The sequence below is a fragment of the Salvelinus alpinus genome, chromosome 15, assembly GCF_045679555.1.
Source record: "Salvelinus alpinus chromosome 15, SLU_Salpinus.1, whole genome shotgun sequence".
NCBI classification, from domain to species: domain Eukaryota; kingdom Metazoa; phylum Chordata; class Actinopteri; order Salmoniformes; family Salmonidae; genus Salvelinus; species Salvelinus alpinus.
In genome coordinates this window covers 55,888,283-55,907,763 of record NC_092100.1, presented here as the reverse complement: position 1 = coordinate 55,907,763, position 19,481 = coordinate 55,888,283, and the positions used below count along the sequence as shown (strand labels likewise).

Sequence of the window (19,481 nt, the reverse complement as noted above, 5' to 3'; positions counted from 1 at the left end):
GTTGTGACCCATTTTTTTTTGGTTATGTTGTCGTAGTTGTGTCTAGGGGGGCATATGGGGGAGGAAATGCTGTCACCTCCAGGTAGGTGTTTGTCCCCCTGTGTGCTGAGGGTGTCAGGTTATTGTCCAGTTCTGGCATGTAGATTGCCACAGACTAGTACATGTCCCTGGGCCTGAAAATTGTTGATCTCCCCTATAGTATAGAGAAGCTGTCGTCATCGTTAAAGTATGGGGATTCTATTGGGGGGATATAGGTAGCACACATGAGAACATTTGTCTTTGTTTAGATCATAGCCAGATGTAAAATGTTCATGTTTTGACTAATTTAATAGGGTTTTAGGTCTGCTCTATTTCAAATTAGCATACCCCCTGAGTCTCTTCCCTGTTTCACACCTGGTAGTTTGGTGGATGGGACTACCAGCTCTCTGTAACCTAGAGGGCTACCAGTGGGTCCGTCTCCTTTATACCATGTTTCTTGTGTGGACATATTGACGTCTCCATAGGGGCGGAGGATGGATGGTTTGTTTAGGCCATTCTCTGCTTGCTTGGTCGTCTGCAATTTTCTGTATTAAATGAAGTCATACTTTATGAGAAAGAGCCCCACCTAACTCAGAGTGAAGTGAAAGGTCACACACATATTGAGACACTGACACACTAAAGTAATTGAAACAGCAATTATAGGAAATATGGATATCTTGTGTTGCAGGCAAAGGTATAGAATTAGATTAAATAGAGTAGAATTGAATAGAATAGAATATGAGCCAGTCTGGAATACATTTACATTACATTTACATTTAAGTCATTTAGCAGACGCTCTTATCCAGAGCGACTTACAAATTGGTGCATTCACCTTATGATATCCAGTGGAACAACCACTTTACAATAGTGCATCTAACTCTTTTAAGGGGGGGGGGGGGGTTAGAAGGATTACTTTATCCTATCCTAGGTATTCCTTAAAGAGGTGGGGTTTCAGGTGTCTCCGGAAGGTGGTGATTGACTCCGCTGACCTGGCGTCGTGAGGGAGTTTGTTCCACCATTGGGGTGCCAGAGCAGCGAACAGTTTTGACTGGGCTGAGCGGGAACTGTACTTCCTCAGAGGTAGGGAGGCGAGCAGGCCAGAGGTGGATGAACGCAGTGCCCTTGTTTGGGTGTAGGGCCTGATCAGAGCCTGAAGGTACGGAGGTGCCGTTCCCCTCACAGCTCCGTAGGCAAGCACCATGGTCTTGTAGCGGATGCGAGCTTCAACTGGAAGCCAGTGGAGAGAGCGGAGGAGCGGGGTGACGTGAGAGAACTTGGGAAAGTTGAACACCAGACGGGCTGCGGCGTTCTGGATGAGTTGTAGGGGTTTAATGGCACAGGCAGGGAGCCCAGCCAACAGCGAGTTGCAGTAATCCAGACGGGAGATGACAAGTGCCTGGATTAGGACCTGCGCCGCTTCCTGCGTGAGGCAGGGTCGTACTCTGCGAATGTTGTAGAGCATGAACCTACAGGAACGGGTCACCGCCTTGATGTTAGTTGAGAACGACAGGGTGTTGTCCAGGATCACGCCAAGGTTCTTAGCACTCTGGGAGGAGGACACAATGGAGTTGTCAACCGTGATGGCGAGATCATGGAACGGGCAGTCCTTCCCCGGGAGGAAGAGCAGCTCCGTCTTGCCGAGGTTCAGCTTGAGGTGGTGATCCGTCATCCACACTGATATGTCTGCCAGACATGCAGAGATGCGATTCACCACCTGGTTATCAGAGGGGGGAAAGGAGAAGATTAATTGTGTGTCGTCTGCATAGCAATGATAGGAGAGACCATGTGAGGATATGACAGAGCCAAGTGACTTGGTGTATAGCGAGAATAGGAGAGGGCCTAGAACAGAGCCCTGGGGGACACCAGTGGTGAGAGCACGTGGTGCGGAGACAGATTCTCGCCACGCCACCTGGTAGGAGCGACCTGTCAGGTAGGACGCAATCCAAGCGTGGGCCGCGCCGGAGATGCCCAGCTCGGAGAGGGTGGAGAGGAGGATCTGATGGTTCACAGTATCAAAGGCAGCCGATAGGTCTAGAAGGATGAGAGCAGAGGAGAGAGAGTTAGCTTTAGCAGTGCGGAGCGCCTCCGTGACACAGAGAAGAGCAGTCTCAGTTGAATGACTAGTCTTGAAACCTGACTGATTTGGATCAAGAAGGTCATTCTGAGAGAGATAGCAGGAGAGCTGGCCAAGGACGGCACGTTCAAGAGTTTTGGAGAGAAAAGAAAGAAGGGATACTGGTCTGTAGTTGTTGACATCGGAGGGATCGAGTGTAGGTTTTTTCAGAAGGGGTGCAACTCTCGCTCTCTTGAAGACGGAAGGGACGTAGCCAGCGGTCAAGGATGAGTTGATAAGCGAGGTGAGGTAAGGGAGAAGGTCTCCGGAAATGGTCTGGAGAAGAGAGGAGGGGATAGGGTCAAGCGGGCAGGTTGTTGGGCGGCCGGCCGTCACAAGACGCGAGATTTCATCTGGAGAGAGAGGGGAGAAAGAGGTCAAAGCACAGGGTAGGGCAGTGTGAGCAGAACCAGCGGTGTCGTTTGACTTAGCAAACGAGGATCGGATGTCGTCGACCTTCTTTTCAAAATGGTTGACGAAGTCATCAGCAGAGAGGGAGGAGGGGGGAGGAGGGGGAGGAGGATTCAGGAGGGAGGAGAAGGTGGCAAAGAGCTTCCTAGGGTTAGAGGCAGATGCTTGGAATTTAGAGTGGTAGAAATTGGCTTTAGCAGCAGAGACAGAAGAGGAGAATGTAGAGAGGAGGGAGTGAAAGGATGCCAGGTCCACAGGGAGGCGTGTGACCCCGAAACACTGTGTGACCCCGATTTATCCCACTGCAGTAAATGGTTATTAAGTAGTACTTTAAAGTAATTTTACTGAACTACTTTATACCACTGTTCATTTTCCAAATCAAAGGAATGATCCATTCACGTGCATTCTCAAGACCTCCTGCATCCGTGTCCTGTTCGCAAGAGAGGTGTAAAGTTATGATTAGCCTAATTATCCCATGTTTCCTCAATATTGCAGAATTATAGAACAATAATAATGTCCATTGGTTACCTCATCTGGTCAAAGAAATACAGTGGTCGGGGTCTTAAATCTGTCATTATTAATAATTCCACTCAATTACAAACTCAACATATTGTCTAGATCTGGTGCCAAATACACACATTTGAACCCAAGTAGAAGAAGAGCGAGTGCAGGTGTCAGTCAGAATAACATTGGACAAACCTCCCTTTTCATCTAGCTATTAGTGTAAATGTAACCTTCATCCTTTTAGTTTGATTTTGCGGAAACGTGTTGCTTGGATACACTGCACAGTGCAGTCTATAAATGTGTTCACTCACCAGAAATTATAAAAATTCTGTTAACAATCTGAAAGAATAACATCGACAATACAAACCACCGGATCCCTCCTCTTCTAAAAATAGAATGTGGCTCGAGCGCTTGATTACTTGCAAACACAAGTTATGCGAAACAAAGTGGTCCCCGTCCCCAGTGCACAGAGAGAGCCCAGTAACTTGAGATGGACGCGCTAGCACATATCTGGATGATAATTGTTCAAGAAAGAAAGCGGTGATTTGATTCTGGCCTGCATCCCTTATGGGCCACTCATCGAGGACATCAGAAGTGTCTCATGCCAGCTGTAGGCTAGTAAGAGATGATAACATTTTATAGACTTTGTCATTTTATGTCATTTTAATACAGTTTAGATCAAGGGCTCTCTTTATTATTTATTTATTACTCATTTGAACGACTAGTGTCATAGTGATAATGTGTATGTACATTTGATAATCTATTTGACTTTGATAATACGTCATATTTCATTTCATACTATATCTCGAAATGGGTCTATGTTGGGAACACAAACATCAACAAAGTTAGTATAGAATCGCAAACTCAGACTCTCCAAACAGCATTTATGCACTAGCCTACACTCCTATCTTGTCATTAAGATAGGACGGGTTTAGTTTTCTCTTTTGAGGTCAAGAAGTTGCACAAAGTGCCTAATAGCTCGTTAGTGTCTCAGCTGCCTCTGCCGGGGCAGGCAGGCTCTCCCTTGAGCACAGCCAGCCACAGGCTGCAGTTGATGACTGTTTCAGAATCTGTCCACTGGAGGCTCCCAGCAGTTCATGCGTCACTTCATTCCAGCCGCCGATCATGGCGGAGCTCGAGACAATGCAGTCTGAACTGGAGGCGCCCGAAGTTCTCAATGGGGACGCCGGCGAGAAAGAAGAGAAAGAGGACGAGGAGCCCTCGGAATCAGGGAAGAAAAAGAGAAGAAAAAAGAAAAAGAATAAGACTGCTGCTCCAGGTAAGACGCATGACATTGTGGATAAATGCCGTTTTGAAAATAGCCAATTAGTGAGGGCTCCCATTTGTGCCATAGCGTAAAAAAGCAGTAAAGTCACAGTTGTCCCGTACCTGTAAGTGAAAACCGGGTCCCTGTCCCGTTATGAGGGCTAACTGGCAGATGCACATCTGGAAACTGGGTAATGCCTCTCTCGAGGCTTGACATGTCTCTTCTTCTATTGGTTTGATGGAATGTTGTCAAATTCGAATATTGAAGGATGTTGCTTTCAACCGTAGTAGGCAGATACCATATCAATTGTCTGTGCATGACCGTGATATTCCAGTACTTTTCAGCACTTGCCGTGTCTTATAAAAGAGCTCCACTAGGGATAAAAATAAAGCATGCTCTTGCATTACATTAATTGCTGACAAAACTATGTGACAAGCAAAGGCTATCTTATCTTGTAAAAACACATGTGGACTTGATCTTATTTTCTGGAGCATGTTTAACTATTTCTCTATAGACTAGAGTAGTCCCGTTTCAGAAGTGCTAAATGGCATGGCATAATCCTGCAAGGTACCTACATATGCCCTTAGGATATTGATTCCTAAGGTATAGATTGAAATTATGCATGGCTCCTGCCAAGTTCTGATCACAGTAGATGCACTTTCTCAAAATGACTCAGAACTATGAACAATTTACTCACGGAGTGCGTGTGTGTGCGCACATGTGTGTATGTGTGTATGACTTTGCAGCAGGGACAAATGAGGCTGAGGGGGATGGAGATACCGGAGGAGGTGTTGGTGATGTGACGAAACAGTTGGAGCAGCAAGCTCTGCTGGAGGACAAAGAGAAAGAGGACGATGGAGTGGATGGTACGACTTCAACTTCGTCATCATCATCATTCACTATCATCATTCTCATACTCAAACTCAACATGTGACATGGGCTTGGGTGTCATTTAGTGTGGTGCATTAACAAACTACATTAACTGCAAGAACCGCACTGGGTATTGTGACCGAACCACTTCTCAAGTCCTCTTTGACTTCATTATCATCATCGTCATCGTCATTCTCATGCGGATCTTGAAGTCCCGACTTGCTCCTTTAATCCAACAAACTCAGAATTTGACGTGACATGAGTTGGCACCTGCTGTGGTGGCGCATTAACGTAACCTCTTAAGTGTAAACAGTTAACCGCAAGCATTGCGAATTGTGACTGAACACGTCACGTTTGTTAAGAGAATATGCCATGTGTTTTCAACAGATGGAGAAGATGTGGAGAACTCAGCAGGGAGGAAGAAAAAGAAGAAGAAAAAGAAGAAAGGAGGTGAGTTTGTTCTTGCCATTGATGTTGGCATTTTGTCCCTCCACTGCATGGTTTGAGTTCCTTCTGTTACATCAGTGGGTACAGGACAACCTTTGATGGCTCACAGATGGCATAAAAAACATATTGGCATTTTTTAACCTGAGGAGGTTTGTTTCTTGAGAAGAGATTGCCTCCAGAACACTGTTTGTACACCTGTAATGTTATACACATAACATAATACATTAGGTAGCTACCTTGTAAGCATATATTGTCATACTCCCTGTAGCACAGGGATCCCTAATTACATTCAGCCTTAGGACGATTTTTCCTCTTCGGCTGATGGTCAGGGGGCCGGAACATAGTTATAAATAATTGCAAATTGACCTCAAGAATCTCAAGCAGACATAGTATTTGACATAAACAGAATCATTTCAATCCTGCATTACATTGGGATACGATCAGATACAGGTGAAGTCGGAAGTTACACTTAGGTTGGAGTCACTAAAACTAGTTTTTCAACCACTCCACAAATGTCTTGTTAACAAACTACAGTTTTGGCAAGTTGGGTAGGACATCTACTTTGTGCATGACACAAGTCATTTTTTCAACAATTGTTTACAGACAGATTATTTCACTTATAATTCGCTGTATCACAATTCTAGTGGGTCAGAAGTTTACATACACTAAGTTGACTGTGCCTTTAAACAGCTTGGAAAATTCCAGAAAATTATGTCATGGCTTTAGAAGCTTCTGATAGGCTAATTAACATCATTTGAGTCAATTGGAGGTGTAACTGTGGATGTATTTCAAGGCCGACCTTCAAACTCACTGCCTCTTTGCTTGACATCATGGGAAAATCTAAAGAAATCAGCCAAGACCTCAGAAAAACCTCCACAAGTCTGGTTCATCCTTGGGAGCAATTTCCAAACGCCTGAAGGTACCACGTTCATCTGTACAAACAATAGTACGCAAGTAAAAACGCCATGGGACCACGCAGCCGCCATACCGCTCAGGAAGGAGACGCGTTCTGTCTCCTAGAGATGAACGTACTTTGGTGCGAAAAGTGCAAATCAATCTCAGAACAACGGCAAAGGACCTTGTGAAAATGCTGGAGGAAACAGGTACAAAAGTATCTATATCCACAGTAAAACGAGTCCTATATTGACATAACCTGAAAGGCCGCTCAGCAAGGAAGAAGCCACTGCTCCAAAACCGCCATAAAAAAGCCAGACTACGGTTTGCAACTGCACATGGGGACAAATATCGTACTTTTTTGAGAAATGTCCTCTGGTCTGATGAAACAAAAATAGAACTGTTTGGCCATAATAACCATCGTTATGTTTGGAGGAAAAAGGGGGAGGCTTGCAAGCCGATGAACACCATCCCAACCATGAAGCAAATACTAATTGAGTGTATGTAAACTTCTGACCCACTGGGAATGTGATAAAAGCTGAAATAAATTATTCTCTCTACTATTATTCTGACATTTCACATTCTGAAAATAAAGTGGTGATCCTAACTGACCTAAGACAGGGAATTTTTACAAGGATTAAATGTCAGGAATTGTGAAAAACTGAGTTTAAATGTATTTGGCTAAGGTGTATGTAAACTTCCGACCTTAACTGTATGCCTCTCTATTTATGCGTAGAAATATTGGGGAACAGATTCCCTAAATTAAAATCACTTTGAGCTCATTTTCTGGTGATTTTACAGTCTTTTATGTCCAATAACATTTTTTTTCCATTTTTTTTCTTTTGCGCAGAAAACTTGGGGGGGCAAATTAAATCACCTGCGGGCCGCTTATTGGGGAACCCTGCTGTAGCATGTGCTGTGACAATATGTTACCATGTGTTGCTAATAGCAACAATGGGTTGGACATCTGCAGAGGCTAACCTCTCTCTACTTCTCTTCCCCTGTCCTCCTCTCTTCTCGTCCTCCCCTCCCTCCTTCCTCTCCTTCTCTCTCCTATCTGGGCCACAGTGAAGGGACAGACTGACCCTCCCTCCATCCCTATTTGTGAGCTGTATCCCAGTGGAGACTTCCCAAAAGGAGAGGAGTGTGAATATCCCCCATCTAAAGACGGGTATGTCACCTCTACCAAGTGCATTGGGCTTGTGCAGTGTGGTGGCCATAGATCTTATCGAGGCCTCTGTGGATTACAGTCCATCATACTTCATACTCTGAAACCGAATAAAAATATTCGATGTACCTCAGTCACCCAACATAACATAACATTGTATTCACAGCAATTCTGTCTTTATTCACTTTATTGGTTGGATCAAGGTCAAATATAATAATGAATTAGACACAAACTCATCTATAGCTGCATACACTGCATTAAAATGTACACACACTACCGGTATGTTAATCTATACCTGCATTATAAACTGCATAATTTCCTGAACGTGTTGTTTGACATCATAATCCCATTCGAAAACATTTGCATAATGAGACGATAAAGAATGTGCTGTCTGTGGGGTGTGTGTACAGTATGTGTGTGTTTGTGTGCATTTGTGACTGTTCATACATGTCTGTGTGTGTATGTCTCCATGTGACTCCATGTGACACCGGCGTGCGCACACACACACACACATACGAAAACGCACATGGAGTGTGTGTTCCTCACCACCAGGCGCAGTGCAGCGTGGAGGACCACCCATGAGGAGAAGAGGGTCCTAGACAAGGCTAACGAGGAGATGTGGAATGACTTCCGTCAGGCTGCCGAGGCCCACAGACAGGTTCGAAACTACGTCAATACCTGGATCAAACCTGGGATGACCATGATTGACATCTGGTGAGGTTCATTCACAAATCATATAGGCCTTGGTACTTTACAAACTGTCACGTTATACTAATCAAATCAAATATATTTCTACAGCCCTTCTTACATCATCTGATATCTCAAAGTGCTGTACTTGGCTGTTGTTCACTTCAGTCATATTGTTTATTGAAGTATTTTAGATTTTTTGAGTGATTGATGTATTTTAGATTTTCCTGCACCTGGAGAGTCACAGTACTGTAGGTTTTTGTCCTAGATCAGCAGTGAAACGCCTGATTTCATTAACCAACGGATCTTTAACACCTTGATGAGCTGAATCAGGTGTTTCACTGCTGAGCTGGTTCTAGAGTGCCACAGGAGCAGCATTGAAGATCATTGAGTGAGACTTTATTAACCTGCATGGTTAACCTGTGTTGCTGAAGGGAAAATATCCTGAATGTGACACCTGTCCATGTCCGCCGTGGCCCCTGTCTGTCAGTGAGCGGTTGGCAGACTGCTCTATAAGTGAGACTTTATTCAATTGTACGGTTAACCTAAAAAATACAAAATAATGGAGACACTTGAGGAAATGAGGGATACAAATGATATTGAATGCAGGTGATTCCACACAGGTGTGGTTCCTGAGTGAATTAAGCAATTAACGTTCCATCATGCTTAGGGTCATGTATAAAAATGCTGGGCAGGCCATTATTTTGGCTACCATGGCTATGCCCCCGTAGGATAACAATTCCCCCATCCACAGGGCACTAGTGGTCACTTTAAGGTTTGATGAGCATGAATACTATGTGAACCATATGCCATGGCCGTCTCAGTCACCAGATCGTAACCCAATTGAACACTTATGAGAGATTCCGGAGCGGTGCCAGAGACAGTTCTCCACCACCATCAACAAAACACCAAATGATGGAATTGCTCGTGGAACAGTGGTGTCGACACTTGTAGAATATATGGCAAAGTGCATTGAAGTTGTTCTGGCTCGTGGTGGCCCAACACTTTATGTTGGTGTTTCTTTTGTTGTGGCATGTTAAACCTGACCTCTTGTGTCAACAGTGAGCGGTTGGAGGGCTGTAGTAGGAAGCTAATCAAGGAGAATGGTCTGAAGGCTGGCCTGGCATTCCCCACTGGCTGCTCCATCAACCACGTCGCTGCCCACTACACACCCAACGCTGGAGACCCCACAGTACTGCAGTACGACGACGTCTGCAAGATAGACTTTGGCACGCACATCAACGGTCAGTCAACACACTGACACTCAGTTTCTGTTCAGTCTGTAGTTTTGTTTTGTGTTACTTCAATCAATCAATCAATCACAGTTATTTATATAAATACACTTTGTCACACACTTAAAAGGTCAGCACTGGCACTGAGTTCGATCAATCGCTCAATAAAATGTTTTTAGAAAGCTTGTTTCAAATCAAATGTTATTTGTCACATACGCCAAATACAACAGGTTTAGACCTTTCGGTGAAATGCTTACTTATGAGCCCTTAACCAAGCGTGCTAAGATAATTTTTTTTAAATAATTGTTAAGTAAAAAATGGATAAGTAAAAAGTTGAAAATAGAAAATTAAAGTAACAAATAATTAAACTGCAGCAGTAAAATAACAAGCAAGGCTATATACAGGGGGTACCAGTACAGAGTCAATGTGCGGGGGCACCGGTTAGTTGAGGTAAAATTGCATCAGCAGTTGTCAAGTGCTTTACAGATACCCGGCCTAATGTCTATATCTGGTTGCACTTGCATTTTGAAGCAATAATAGTCCCTCTGCAATACTGCAGGTTTTTGTTCCAGCAATTTAATCCCATCACATCTGATTCAAATAATCAACTTATCTTCAACACCTTGATTTGCTGAATCGGGTGTTCGTTCCACTGCTGAGCTGGTACAAAAACCTGGAGTACTGCAGTCTCTCCAAAAGCAGGATTGAGGATCCCTCTTTTACCTCTTTTACCCCCTTGCCTTACCTGATATACTTGTTTAAATCTAAAATGGTAAAATGGTACTGTAGTTGCATGATAATTAGCTAGTAATTACACTCCTTGAAAATCACAATACCAGCTGAAACAAGCCGTCAGAAAAAAGCATTACCTCCTCATGTCATTATGTTCATGTTGTTGGGTGTTTTAGGTCGAATCATTGACTGTGCCTTCACCGTGACCTTCAACCCTAAGTATGACAGACTACTGGAGGCTGTGAGAGATGCTACCAACACAGGCATCAAGGTAACTCAACCCATTCCTCTGTGACTTTGGTTCCAATGGCTCAGTGGGTTAGAGCGTGATGCTGGCAACACTATGTGGGTTTGATTCCCACATGGGCCACAAATACTGAATATACTGTATCTGTCACTGTTGATGTCGACATGTCTGTAAGCCGCATGGATAAAAGCTTCTGCTAAATGACCGTATCTCGGATACTAGCTAACATAAGAGGATATGTGACGTAACTCTCACTCGTCGCTCGTCTGATCATGAGCTCTGCAGAGATGGTTGATGAATGCTTGTGTACACGTCGACTCTTGTCCGTTTGTGATCCCTGTGGAGAGAGCTTGTTTAAGTTGAAAGAATTTTCCCAGTGCGCAGGGATAGATGTGCGCCTATGTGACGTGGGTGAAACCATCCAGGAGGTCATGGAGTCTTATGAGGTGGAGATAGATGGGAAAACATACCAAGGTATCAGGCTCCTTCTGTCTGTCTGTCTCTCTGTTTGTTGGTTTGTTTATATAGGAAACTGTTTGCCTCTTTATGTTTGCTGGTTTGATGTGGGAAATTACAATGACAGATATACTGCAGATATATTAATACATCTAGATAAATTATTGCTTTTAAAAAATCTCTCTCTATATATATACAGTGGGGAGAACAAGTATTTGATACACTGCCGATTTTGCAGGTTTTCCTACTTACAAAGCATGTAGAGGTCTGTAATTTTTATCATAGGTACACTTCAACTGTGAGAGACGGAATCTAAAACAAAAATCCAGAAAATCACATTGTATGATTTTTAAGTAATTAATTTGCATTTTATTGCATGACATAAGTATTTGATACATCAGAAAAGCAGAACTTAATATTTGGTACAGAAACCTTTGTTTGCAATTACAGAGATCATACGTTTCCTGTAGTTCTTGACCAGGTTTGCACACACTGCAGCAGGGATTTTGGCCCACTCCTCCATACAGACCTTCTCCAGATCCTTCAGGTTTCGGGGCTGTCGCTGGGCAATACGGAATTTCAGCTCCCTCCAAAGATTTTCTATTGGATTCAGGTCTGGAGACTGGCTAGACCACTCCAGGACCTTGAGATGCTTCTTACGGAGCCACTCCTTAGTTGCCCTGGCTGTGTGTTTCGGGTCGTTGTCATGCTGGAAGACCCAGCCACGACCCATCTTCAATGCTCTTACTGAGGGAAGATCTCGCGATACATGGCCCCATCCATCCTCCCCTCAATACGGTGCAGTCGTCCTGTCCCCTTTGCAGAAAAGCAGCCCCAAAGAATGATGTTTCCACCTCCATGCTTCACGTTTGGGATGGGTTCTTGGGGTTGTACTCATCCTTCTTCTTCCTCCAAACACAGCGAGTGGAGTTTAGACCAAAAAGTTATATTTTTGTCTCATCAGACCACATGACCTTCTCCCATTCCTCCTCTGGATCATCCAGATGGTCATTGGCAAACTTCAGACGGGCCTGGACATGCGCTGACTTGAGCAGGGGGACCTTGCGTGCGCTGCAGGATTTTAATCCATGACGGCATAGTGTGTTACTAATGGTTTTCTTTGAGACTGTGGTCCCAGCTCTCTTCAGGTCATTGACCAGGTCCTGCCGTGTAGTTCTGGGCTGATCCCTCACCTTCCTCATGATCATTGATGCCCCACGAGGTGATATCTTGCATGGAGCCCCAGACCGAGGGTGATTGACCGTCATCTTGAACTTCTTCCATTTTCTAATAATTGCGCCAACAGTTGTTGCCTTCTCACCAAGCTGCTTGCCTATTGTCCCGTAGCCCATCCCAGCCTTGTGCAGGTCTACAATTTTATCCCTGATGTCCTTACACAGCTCTCTGGTCTTGGCCATTGTGGAGAGGTTGGAGTCTGTTTGATTGAGCGTGTGGACAGGTGTCTTTTATACAGGTAACGAGTTCAAACAGGTGCAGTTAATACAGGTAATGAGTGGAGAACAGGAGGGCTTCTTAAAGAAAAACTAACAGGTCTGTGAGAGCCGGAATTCTTACTGGTTGGTAGGTGATCAAATACTTATGTCATGCAATAAAATGCAAATTAATTACTTAAAAATCGTACAATGTGATTTTCGGGATTTTTGTTTTAGATTCCGTCTCTCACAGTTGAAGTGTACCTATGATAAAAATTACAGACCTCTACATGCTTTTTAAGTAGGAAAATCTGCAAAATCGGCAGTGTATCAAATACTTGTTCTCCCCACTGTATATATATATATTTTTTTTTTCTCCCTATGTAGTAAAGCCAATCAGGAACCTCAATGGCCACTCCATCGGACAGTACAGGATACACGCAGGCAAGACTGTTCCCATCGTCAAGGGAGGAGAAGCTACCAGGATGGAGGTAACCTCTCAGATACTTCAGTACAATTGAATCAAACAGGCTCCAGTCCTTTCAGAGGCGTCGGTTCAAATTCCTCTGCTGCCACCAAATGTAAAAACATCCAGGGACTGGACTCACCTCTTATTCATTTGAACAGGTTTTTTGAGATGTTGCTTCAGGTACAATTTAGTCAAAACTTCTTATTTTTTCCCTGCCATGTTTGCAACAACAAACTCAAGGTACACATCTCCTCTCTTGCGAGTTTGATCAGTTCAGAATGTCTATCTTTTAAAAATGTAGCATATAATTAAAACCCTTGATTAAGTGTTATTGAAAGAACATCTCTAGACTATGTAGAGTTACAGCTCATGTAACATGGGACCAACACTTTTTACATGTTGTGTTTTTATATTTTGAGATGAGCTCGGATTCACATCTCTCTCTCTCTCTCTCTCTCTCTCTCTCTCTCTCTCTCTCTCGCGCTCTCGCTCTCGCTCTCGCTCTCGCTCTCTCTCTCTCTCTCTCTCTCTCTCTCTCTCTCTCTCTCTCTCTCTCTCTCGCTCTCGCTCTCGCTCTCGCTCTCGCTCTCTCGCTCTCTCTCACACACACACTCCAGCACCTCCTTAGGCACCCTCTTCGGGGCTTTAATTATACCTTTAATCACATTACCAGCCAGGAGCATCAAGTAGTGAGTAGCGCCACTTGTTGAAACTCCTTATTGCATCTCGAAGCACATTGCGTTTTCACCACCCAAAGTCAATTAATGACCATTTACCTCACTAAAGGAGAAGATATCGCCTAGATACCTGCATAGATACCTGCCCCAGGAAAGGTACCTTGGTCCCAGGTCTGTTTGTGCTGTCTAGTATTCCCGTGGTCATTGTTGACAGGACAGCACAAACAGGTCTGTGAACGAGTAGATTGAGGATGGAAATGTTGGCTGTGGTTGAGGTTCACTAGCCTAGGGTCACAAATCTAGGCTAGTGTCGTCGTCGTCCCCCCCCCCCCCCCGCCCAGACAGCTGCGATGCTTAACTCAGTTTGGACAGAATTGAACCTTTATAATTGGCAAGCTGCTGAGTGGTGCGTTTTGCTGATGTTTCCAACGAAGCCAGGGAGAGAGGCAAGGAGTTGCTGATGTGGCATGTTTGAGGGTTATATTTTTAGCCGGAGTGAGTGTTGGTGCGTTAGGGCCATTACCCTCTTTGTGTGAGGGTGTGTGTGTGTGTGGTGTGCTTGCTTGCGTGGTGTTGTGTGCTTGTCTCTCTCTATGTGGAGTGTATTGGTGTCGGCGGGGCGTGCCACGGGGCTGCTCTCATTTTGAGTGATTATCTGAGCAGACAGAGAGGGAGGGAGGGTGTCGCAATGTTATCAGCTAATACCACAGGGCCTTGAACAACCACAATGACCTGATAGAGAGCTGATGAGCTCTGTGTGTGTGAGCGGGGAACGTGTGTGTGTGTGTGTGTGTGTGTGTGTGTGTGTGTGTGTGTGTGTGTGTGTGTGTGTGTGTGTGTGTGTGTGTGTGTGTGTGTGATAAAGACCTCGTCAATAGATCACACCCAGATTGTGTGTGTGAGAACACTATAAGAGATGATGGAGTAACTTTAAGGACATTGACAAAAATGTTAGCTCATCTATGATGTTGATTCTTGTAAAAAAAAAAAAAATGTAATCTCTAAAGATCTACTTTCGTTAGCAGAAGGTTGTCAATGACGGCTCTCCCTGGTTCCTTGTGACTGTTCCCAATTGCCAGTAGTGGCTTTCGGTTTGAAGAACTTTGGTCTTGTGTAAATTGCAGATGGATTACGATCAAGCAGTTGTTTCTAGGATCTGCTGAGTTTACTGTGTCCTCTTCTACCCTTATGCTCCACAGGAAGGTGAGGTGTATGCAATCGAGACATTTGGCAGCACAGGGAGGGGAGCGGTTCACGATGACATGGAGTGCTCGCATTACATGAAGAACTTCAATGTTGGACACGTGCCAATAAGGTTGGTCGCTCGGTTCGGTCGGAGCTCGCTGAGTGAGAGCCTCACCTGATTTTAATGCTGATTGATGATACGGAACATCAATGCTGAGTAGAATGCTACACTGAGTGTACAAAACATTAGGAACACCTGCTCTTTCCATGGCATAGACTGACCAGGTGAAAGCTATATTGATGTCACCTGTTAAATCCACTTCAATCAGTGTAGATGAAGGGGAGGAGACATGCATACACAATCCTTGAGACACCAGTTTGAGCATTAAGAACTGCAACGCTGCTGGGGTTTTCACACTCAACAGTTTCCCATGTGTATCAAGAATGGTCCACCACCCAAAGGACATTTAGCCAACTTGACACAAATGTAGAAAGCATTGGAGTCAACATGGGCCGGCATCCCTGTGGAACGCTTTCGACACCTTGTAGAGTCCATGCCCCGATGAATTGAGGCTGTTTTGAGGGCAAAAGGGGGTGCCGCTTAATATTAGGAAGGTGTTCCTAATGTTTTGTATACTCTGTAGATTTAATTTGGTCTTGACTCTGTTAAAGACATCAGAGACACTCATGGCACTCAAGGGCATTGACACTGTGCAGAATGACAGCTTTACAAATGATCTCGCTTCCCAAATAACTACTCATTATGCGATAAAGATTCGTGAATTATTCTTACACTATGACTACACCGGCCCTGAGCGTGTGTTGATTTTGTTTATCCCCACCAGACATGATCTTGACACTCAGGTTAAAATACCAAAACCAACTGTGAACCAACTGTATTCATTTAGGGACAGGTCGAAACACACATGAAACATTCCTGGACATTTAGGTAGATAGCTGTTGCTAGCAGTTTGTCCTGGCAGATGAACATTGGGTTGTTATTTTACCTGATCATGCACATGTTCCCCTTTTTATCTGGTTCTTTGTCGAATTTTGACCCGGATCATACAAAAATCGTGTGTTTCTCTTTTCCCAAAGATTATTCCATCAATAAAAAAGGAAACCTAGTTAGTTTTTAGTTATCTTTGACGAATATCTCCTCATTCGTCTTTCAAGCAAACACTCGAGGTTGTATCTTCGTGAAAACCAATAAGGAGATGGGAGAGGCAGGACTTGCAGCGCGTCAAGCGTCTCAAATTAACCTAACGTAGCAGGCATAAAAAGAACGCCTGAACGGGGTACCCACGTCCAGTTTTCAGGAATAAAGAAAGCTAGGTTGAAGATACTGTATCCCTAAAAGCCAGATGTTTCCGGCTTGTATCATCCCCGCTGAGAGTGGTCTCAAATAGAACCAAGTTCTATTTTAACGTTTGTCATAGCATAAGCTCATTGACATGTGCGAGTAGTGTAGATGAAATGATTTGACGAACATGTATGTGTACATTTATTTTTGCAACACTCACGTACACAACGTGGCCGGTGTAGTCAGGGTGTTTGGACTGTACTGACCTGTTATTTCAAAAACCATACTTATCACTGAAGGGCGTTGGTGCACGCCTCACATTTCTACTGCTTGAGTACCGGAATATTCACTCTAAAGTATGAACACCGGTACTAAATTAAAATGAGTACTGGCACCTTTTTCATTCCACTTCTGTCACGCCTTTCCTGTGTGTTCCCTCTCCTCTCTCCCTGTTCTGCGTCAAGACTTCCCAGGGCCAAGCATCTGCTAAACGTGATCAATGAGAACTTCGGAACGTTGGCGTTCTGCCGCCGCTGGTTGGACCGGCAGGGAGAGAGCAAGTACTTGATGGCCCTGAAGAACCTGTGTGACCTGGGCATCATAGACCCGTACCCGCCGCTCTGCGACACAAAGGGCTCCTACACCGCTCAGTACGAACACACCATCCTGCTCAGGCCCACCTGTAAGGAAGTGGTGAGCCGCGGGGATGACTACTGAGCGTTTTCCGTAGGTCGGCTGACCTCAAAACCAGGAAGAACAGGAAGAGAAAGAATGAGAGAAGATAAATCAGGTTCCTGTTCATTAGGGCACAACACTTTTTAAAATGTTTTGCAACAGAAAATGATATTGAGTGTTTCTTATTGGACAAGTCCAGTTAGTCCCTCTGTGTTGTTTTTCCTTCTTCTTCTGTTTGGTGCCGAATGAACACAACCCAGTAAAACACAGACAGGAATCCTCACTAGACATTTATTCAACGTTGTTGTGACGTAATTTTAAGTTGCCTAAATCAAAACCTTCAGTAGCTTCAAGAGTTTTAGCAAGAGCATGAGACTGGTGTCAAGGAAGTAGCTTACTTATTACGTATTATTTCAAAGGATCAAGCCAATAAATAAGGGCATATAAAAAGCAAGAAATATAATCTTGACATTTTCTTTATCATACTTACTTGATTGCTATTTTGCTTATTTAGAATAAAATGAAATATGCAAAATTGCTCCCTATGTTTTGGGTGGACACCTCAATATATTACTTAATAGTGCAAAGCTTCAATGCCTTGGAAAGAACCTGTGGAAAATATATATACCTGCTATGAAAGTATTTATATTTCTATATTTTGTTTATCTGCTGTAGTTTATTTTGAGGCAATTTTTTTTATAAATAAATTGTATTGTTACCAATCTTATATCTGCCTTTGTTTCTGTGGTCTTCACATTTGACCGCATCATCAGACAGCCACTGTGTTCAGTGAAAGACAAAGAGTTTCTAATTTTTCAAATTGTGTAACTGAAATATTGTATTCTCATTTTTAACCAAAGGAGGGCGATATTATTACATGTACTCTCCACTTGGGCTCACAGGCAAGAGAACTAACCGAATTTCACACGACACAATGGCGCTTCAAAGATACAGCCTTGTTTCTCACTATGAAACTGAATTCATATACAGTAGCACGTAAGAAAGTATGTGGAGAAAACTAATGCTATGGTAATGGAATTCATAACCATTGGATCCCATTGGGCTACCTGTGCACTATTCACAGCATGCAAATTCCAACCCATTTATGTCCATTTAATACAAAAATCTAGGACATAGGCCATGGGCATGACACTTAATGCATACAGTTACAGTATAAGGCATCACATTTTATATACAAGACATACAGATGATATGATTGTGACACAGAATTCATTCATGTGTCCTGTCACAACTTAATGCACCACATGCAAATTCTAGCCCATTTATGTCAAAACTCCCTCCCGTTAATAGTCTTTGGTATAAGGACATAGTCTAACTGATTATGTCATAGTAAAGGGATGCACCGTGTCTCTCCAGCCAGACCAGGCCAGCAGCTACTGACCTAGCTACTCCTTAGAGACAGCAACACAGGACTCCTTATGCCTGTTGTCTGGGTCAAATGCTATGCATTGTATCGATCTAGATCAGACGTCACGGTGACGTCAATTCATCCCTTACTTTAAGTAGCTCATTGTTTATTTGGAGATTAATAAGGGGTTGTTGGGTTGTTTACTCATGAGAGAAACACATGGGGGTCAGTTTCTGTTAGCGAACTTAAGTCTCCCACAACAACCTGATATGGAGTGGAATCAGTGTTGAGCTGGAGGGTAAACTCGGGTAAACTCAGTGCACCTTTCAAATGCTGAGTACATGGTCTATCTCCCAACTTTGACAGAGTCCTTCTTCTGCAGTGAACCATATGATTTGACCACGAATTGCACCCAATAAAATAAATGTATTGAATTAGGGTTTACACCTATTTTTAGGCACTGTGTTTACCCACCAGTTATCTACCACTACATCCCTGAAAGAAATAGAAGTGGGCCTTATGGAGACAGACCACCACGAAAGTAAGTATCCCTCGATATGTCATATTTCGATATTGAACCTGACAAAGATCCATTTACATCAGATACAATGGTTGATAAAGGACATGAGTGGAGTCAGTTCATTTCTAAACTGAGAGCGTGTTTGTAAGTTTGGCGCTCTAGTCTAGTCCAGAGGGCAGATTCAGCGCTGGATGTGTGTTCCCTCTGTCAGGCAGACAGGGGACTGGGGGAGCACACACACACACACACAGGCAAGAGGGAGAGCTCAGAGAACTGAAAAGATTAGCCAATTTATCCCTTTAATGTTTTTTTTTTATTCTCTCTTCTGTTCTCTCTCTTCTACCTGTTTGGGCCTACTGAGTTCCAGTCTATGGTTGAATAGCGGCAACTCGGTTACCGAGATTTGCCGAGATCTACCGTCGAAAACCACTTCCTTTCCCCAGGATAAATAACTGTGAAAAACCATTAAATTATTTATATCAACAACATGACGTGAAATGGAAATGTTAAATTCTATGCGATGTCTAAATATGCCTTCTCTACAGCCTTCTCTCTGTATGATCAATCATCAATGCTCATGGTGGGGACAGACAGCCCATCTCGGTATGGAGTGCAGTTAACAATGCATGCAGTAACTTTTTTATTGTGACAGGTAGGCCTACATTTGCTGCAGCATAGCCTATGCTACAGTAATATACTGTAAGGACCGAATGCCCGTCTAATTTACACATCTCCTTCTGGCTTTCAGGGGTCACCATATTTTTTTTATTGTAAAGATTTTTTTATTGTAAATCAAAGCAACTT

General features: G+C 43.7%; 1 protein-coding gene across 1 annotated transcript; it reads left to right on the top strand.

The window, feature by feature from the left end:
- Positions 1–3,484: 3,484 nt before the first annotated feature.
- Positions 3,485–17,515, top strand: LOC139540387 (methionine aminopeptidase 2-like). Its single transcript, XM_071344171.1, has 11 exons — positions 3,485–4,325; positions 5,060–5,179; positions 5,571–5,633; positions 7,593–7,695; positions 8,245–8,406; positions 9,442–9,623; positions 10,520–10,614; positions 10,968–11,064; positions 12,867–12,970; positions 14,825–14,940; positions 16,578–17,515. Exons 1-11 carry the CDS (start codon positions 4,172–4,174, stop codon positions 16,828–16,830), a joined length of 1,449 nt encoding a protein of 482 aa, XP_071200272.1. The 5' UTR covers positions 3,485–4,171; the 3' UTR covers positions 16,831–17,515.
- The last annotated feature ends 1,966 nt before the right edge of the window (positions 17,516–19,481 follow it).